This window comes from Mastacembelus armatus, chromosome 12 (assembly GCF_900324485.2).
Source record: "Mastacembelus armatus chromosome 12, fMasArm1.2, whole genome shotgun sequence".
NCBI lineage: Eukaryota > Metazoa > Chordata > Actinopteri > Synbranchiformes > Mastacembelidae > Mastacembelus > Mastacembelus armatus.
Genome location: NC_046644.1, coordinates 1281776 through 1287775, shown reverse-complemented (window position 1 = coordinate 1287775; position 6000 = coordinate 1281776). Strand labels below are relative to the sequence as shown.

The following is a 6000-nucleotide window of genomic DNA, read 5'->3' as shown; positions in this document are numbered from 1 at the left end:
AGAGAGGCTGAAAACTGCCCTTTCATCTGTTCCCAGGAATCAAATCAAATGTCTTCCAGGGAGGACACACTCTTGGTGAACCAGAGGCATCACATTACCATTAGATCCTAACGACCCTCACCTGAGCTCACTTCTTTTGTGCGCCTAATGAGCCTATTCAGACCAGGCGTGAAGTGACACCAACTCAGGAATTTGGGTCTAACGTCTCTCACCCGATTTAGCTAATGAGCCTACGGGACTAGAGGTGGAGTGAAACCAACCTGAAATATAAATTGGAGGTTCCATACCAGCTTTCTCTCAGACTGATGAAGCTACTTGGATGGGTGGTGAAACGTTTCAACCTAAAAACTAGAAGTCCAGTTGCCATGACTCAACCTCTACATAACTTCACCTGAACAACTGAGAATCTTCACAGATGTGCACTATCACTGATTAAACTGATGATGAGCAGATTTTAGGTGGTAATATTAATGTGAATAAGTTATGACACTGGGGTTTTCTTTGGTCACATGTCCCTCTACTGTCCTTTATCCACTGTACCTCCTTTTCCTTTGATTTTTTAAAATCAATAAGCGTGCCAAAAATACACTGTGATACGAAGCAATACACAGACTGTACCATTTGTCTCGTCATATGACTGCTTGTGCTTCTTGGCCTATTGGATTTATTTTTTTGAAATGTTCCAACAGGTGACAACACTGAAGACTTGGCTACAATCTGTGTGTACTGTGAAGCTGGTTCAGAACTAGTGACTGTCACCTCTATCCTGAGTAAGCGGAAAACAGAGGCACTTCAATGTGATTGAAAGTTTATTACACACATGTAAGAACCTGCATACACATTACAACCTTTTTCAGAAATGGAAATATAAAAACGGCAGTTTCTTATATGAACGCGTGCTACATGCTGGGGAATATTTCCTAACAAAAAATAGTTAACCATATGCCAGGTACTACTGTGCAGTGTTTGTGCTGGTCAAGAAGATAAACCCCAAATGCTGAACAATTACAGCAAGTAAACGTAAAGTCATTTTCACTGCATCCTGAAAAGAAAACTCAAATAAAAAAAGCAAAAAATGAAGTTTGCTGCATCTACCAAAACAGACTGAAGTTTTTTCTACACCCTGCAGTTGCATTTCCAAACAAGCCAGTCCATCAGTTCTCAGCCCAGGAGTTTGCCACATTGCTCAGCAGCTGTGCCTGGCTGACAGATCTGAGACTGAACCTGCAGTAGATTTTAATCTGGCAGTCAGTCTGACCTCACCCATTTCTCCTTCCTCTTCTCAGCATCACTTAATACCTTTGAGTGTGTGGTAAATGTGTTTGGGTAAAATCACATAACCCTCGCTGTATGCTACAGGTGGCTCAAGACCAGTCCTGGGCGCCTCACAGGCAGCCTTCAGCCTCTTGAGCTGCCTCTCCTGGCGTCGACACTTCTGCTGCATTGTCTTCAGCTTCCTCCTCAGACGCTCCAGCTGCTCCTCTAACTGCTCGATCCGCTTCTTCTGACGTGCAGAGTCCTCCGCCGTGTAGTTGTGGTCACAGGAGACAGACACCGTGTCACCGTGGGTGTCAGTCAAGCTCCTCCCAGTCTCAGACTCCTCCTCCTCCTCCACTGGATCAGAGGTGAGAGGCAGAGAGAGTGGGAAGTGGATCTCTGAGGAGAAGGGATCATCCAGGGACTCTGACTGTCAGACAGAAAACACACAAAACTTTTTATGCCACTTCCTCATTTAATTCAGGAGGATACCAGGAAGTTAAGGAAGAGTCAAGTCCTAAAAAGCTAAACGTGAGTGAAGGATTGAGTTAATTTTAATTAAAACGGTCTTTGTCTTTTATATGCTACTCTACTCTTGTTTTGGTGCAAAAACAAGATGACTGACTGAAGCCCCTAATGAAGACTTGAGCTTGTCCTGAAGGTGCTTCCCGAACCAATCGGGGGTCCTGGAGTCCCAGGGGTACAAGTTGCTTTGGTGCATTGTGATTTGCATTTCCACATCACCCAAAGCCCCAGGAAAATAAAGCAAATAAAACTGCTGACATATCAAAAAAATATGTCAGCCTCCTGTCATGTCATTTGGATAAAAATGACTTCACAAGTGTGGTACGTTTGCCTGTGATCACTTGGGCCAGTGTCAAAGCTTTCAGTCAAACTAACCAAATGATCATACCAAGAACACCTGATATCAAATTTGTTTGTGGCATGAAAGCAAAATGGATCGACCAGTGGAGGGTGGAATGGGAAATATGTGATTTTGGCAGAGATGCAGTTGCTACTACTGTTACTACTGTTACTAGGACTGCAACTAACTATTTTTATAGTCAATTAATCTATTGATTACTGAATTGACTAACTGGATGATAAATTGCACAATAACTGAATGGCTGAACTATTTTACCAGAGCGAGTCTGACTCCCCATCGTCAACGTGCTTCCTCTTCATATGTTCCAGATGTGCTGCCATGCCAAGCAAGAAAGTGCAGAAAGTCTTGTTGCAGAAAGTCGTCTTCTTTACTTGTCAAGGGTGAAATGCTCCCATACTTTTGAAGTCTTCGGACGTAAGTGTGTTGAATCAGCTGCTGCCATTTTTGTTGTCAATCACATGCTTAGCTCATGTTGCATTCAGTTGTTCTTGGAAATCCGATTAATCTGAACGGAAAAATGCAACGAACAGCCGTCGACCTTGGGGATCCGAGTGTATTTGAATTCGTCATTAGATCCAGAGCATGAGAAATACTAATAATAACACTAACTAATAACTAATAATTAAACTCGTTGGCAACTAATATAGTTATTGATTTTTGTCGACTACATAGATTATTGGTTGCAGCCCTAGTTAAACGATTTAAATCAGGACATTTCTAACCAAACAGTTGGACAGTTCCATTTTCCTTGCTGCAGGTGGAGATGTTCTGTATTGCCTTACCTTGATACTGAGGTTGAAGCTGAAAAGCGATGGCACAGCATTTTCCTTTAGCACTCGGTTGTTGCACTCTCTTTTGAAACAGTCTTTAGTGAAGTGCTGTGAGCAAATGTTGCTGTACTTTGTTGGCTTGAAGTTGTTCCTCCTCATCGCTGCCACCCATTTACCACAAACATCTGGACGTGCAAGAGGAAACCTGTAAAAAAATGAATCAATAAAAATTAGAGCTAACATTTTATCAACATCAATATATTAATATTAAAAATATTAACAAGGATTAGTATCAATAATTAATTATTCAGGAAGTAAACATCATGCCACAAATCGTTTCCTAGTAAACTCAAGAGGACATCTAGTCTCCACACAGAAATGAGCTTTTATACAATGGGTTAAGTTATTAGCTCTCCCTTGGCAGTGTCTACTTTACTCAGCCTGCTGGGATTAACAAGAAACTGAACCTTTCAGAATTAAATATTTTCTACAGAGCCTCCACGTTTACCCTCTTCCCTACAACTTGCCTTGGCTAAGTTTACCCAACAAGCGCTACACAGGACGGAGTTTAACAGAGCTTCTATCATCATCAGCGGGTTTTTAAATTCCCCCAAATCTGTATAAGAAAACTGCTTGACAGGATACAACAAGAAGTGTTTACGAACACATATTGTGTCATGGTAAATTCGGCACAGGGAGAAATATGTTCACAGAACCTAAATTAGGATTTATGACTTCTAAAATAAAAACTTTGAGTGAGGCCAGCTTCACCACAATGCAGGGTAACGTGCTCCTGGGTGGGGGGAGAACCATAACATTCGCGGGCGAACTTCATTAAAAACTTTTCACTTAACAGAAGAAAATGGCGTCTGGTGAATTTTATGTAGCCCGATTTTACAAACAAACTCTACAGCCATAAAACATATGTCGCGCCAACTTCTAAGACCAATTCTCTGTCGACTATTCGCAATGGAGCATTAAAAACACCGAGTAGTAAACGCAGTCTTGTGACCTGCTCATGTTCAACGGCGCTTGTCCACCATGTCTGCCAGCTAATGCTCAGCTCACACTTGGAAAGGACGTACTTGTGGAAGGAGATATCTTTGTCCTTGTGGTAGCGGTTCTTACACCCGTAAGCCGAGCACGTCTGCACCATGGCTGCTGGCCGAACAGCCCACACTGACAGGCCGACCGACGCCCCACAAAGCTCCGCTGGCGGCGGCTTCACTGCCAGTAACCACGATGGCGGCGGAGACGCGGTCACGTGAGACTACCGCTCGCATACCTTCCCATCGCTAATCTCGCGTTGGCCACTAGTGGTGGGCGATACTGTAAGCTTTGGTGTCGATCCGATACCAAGTAAATACTGGGCCAGTATCTCCGATATCGATACCGATACCGATACTTTTTGACAATTATACATTTTCAAAATACATTTTCATGACTTTCAGGTGTTTTGTGTTTTGTTTTAAATTGTATTATTAATTTATTAAAACCCAGACAAAGTTCAGGAGTAAATAGAAAGAACTTTATTAAGTCGAGTCGCTGAGTCACGTGAGATATCAAAGCAAGAGGGCGGGGGGAGGGGAGGGGTGTTGGTGTGTGCCTGCTTCGCTCTACAAGACCGGCATACAGGCACAGGCACGCCACTTACACACAGGCACTTACTTAGAGATGCAGACGGACAAGATAGTTAGGTCGCCTCTTTGAAAAAACGGCAGCAGTGCATACAGGAATAAAAATTCAACCAAAGTATCCATATTTTTGTCAGGTATCGACCGATATCAATACTAGCGTTGGTATCGATATTATCGATATTAGGATCGATCCGCCCACCCCTATTGGCCACTTGGTAAATTGAGTCTGCACTGATTTTTATTTTTTGACATCATTTACGTTGATTACAACCAGGGCCGTACGCAGGGATTAAGGAATACTGAGGTCCAAACTTGAATTTGGTTTGGGATCCATCCACATGGTGGTCAACAAAGCTACGGGGGTCTTTTGAAAATAATAAGAAACTTAACCCCATGTTGATTTCTGGGCAAATTTGTGGAAACTTATTGATAAACTAAGACTCAAAATATACTACATACTGTACACATTATTATTATCTAATGCAACCTATTACATAAAACCTTGAAAAATTATATTTGACACACTAAGAATAGACTCCTCTACACTCCCTGTACTCTACAGGGAGTTTGACCTTATCAAAGAGCAGCTAGCTCCTGAGAAGCAATAAGCTTTGAATAATGTAAATGTCTTTGCATGTTTTGAATTTGAATAATATAAACTAAATAAAGACAGTAAATATGGGCTAAGAAAAATGTGTTTGATACAATAATGTGCAATATTTCGATTGTTGTTTGTTCTGTTGTTATACATATTTTATATTGATATATTTTGCCTATTGTCGAGGAGGGTCGCTGTAATTATGGCTACGAATGTCAGCCTACCTGCATCACCTCTTTCTTTTTCTAGCAGTGTCCTCTCCACAGTTCCCAAAGTTCATCCTCATCTGCCTAAGACTTTTTGTCTTTTAACAGCTTAATGACTCGAAGGGCCAGTCCACAGTCCATAGTTAGACCCTCTTCTTTAGGTTTTGCTTTTGGTTCAGTTTTGCAGCCCAGCGCCTCCTCCTCTGTATTAACGTCAGCTCGTAAAACAACAAATCCGGAGGCTGCTGAGATTTTTCTCTTCATCTAAAGATGATGTTCCAGCACTTAGTTAATCTGATTGCAGTACAATGTATTTACGGCATCCAAATAAAGTTATTTTAGGTAATTATTTCACGACTTCTGCAATATGTGCCATGGTATGTGTTTGGATTTTTTAATAATTTTACAAACATTTGAAAAACATTGTTTTTATTTGGCCCATGATAGACTGGTGAGCTGTTTCCAGGTAAGTGATTCATTTACTATTGCAAGCGTGTGTGCTGTATAGTTCGTCTACAGATTAGCAACAGACTAGCTATAGTCTGACACACCTAAAAACTCACTTAACTCTCTAAACAATTCGTTAACCACTACACATTCTAGTCAAGTACTTTTCTATTTTGACCGGTATTTATTGCTATTCCCA

The 6000-nt window shown here is 41.5% G+C and overlaps 1 protein-coding gene across 1 annotated transcript; it reads right to left on the bottom strand.

Moving 5' to 3' along the window:
* Nucleotides 1–865: 865 nt before the first annotated feature.
* thap1 (THAP domain containing, apoptosis associated protein 1) lies at nt 866–4197 on the bottom strand. Its single transcript, XM_026297561.1, has 3 exons — nt 3999–4197; nt 2926–3118; nt 866–1687 (listed from the first exon to the last, which is right to left on the bottom strand). The coding sequence occupies exons 1-3, from the start codon at nt 4067–4069 to the stop codon at nt 1289–1291; spliced, it is 663 nt and encodes a 220-aa protein (XP_026153346.1). The 5' UTR covers nt 4070–4197; the 3' UTR covers nt 866–1288.
* Nucleotides 4198–6000: the final 1803 nt, after the last annotated feature.

Bases quoted from the DNA above. Each gene is read 5' to 3' on its own strand.
- thap1 (XM_026297561.1), bottom strand. From the start codon at position 4,069: ATGGTGCAGACGTGCTCGGCTTACGGGTGTAAGAACCGCTACCACAAG. The intron at 3,119-3,998 runs GTACGTCCTTTC...ATTTTTTTACAG, and splicing joins AAAGATATCTCCTTCCACAA to GTTTCCTCTTGCACGTCCAG. The intron at 1,688-2,925 runs GTAAGGCAATAC...TCTGTCTGACAG, and splicing joins GCTTCAACCTCAGTATCAAG to TCAGAGTCCCTGGATGATCC.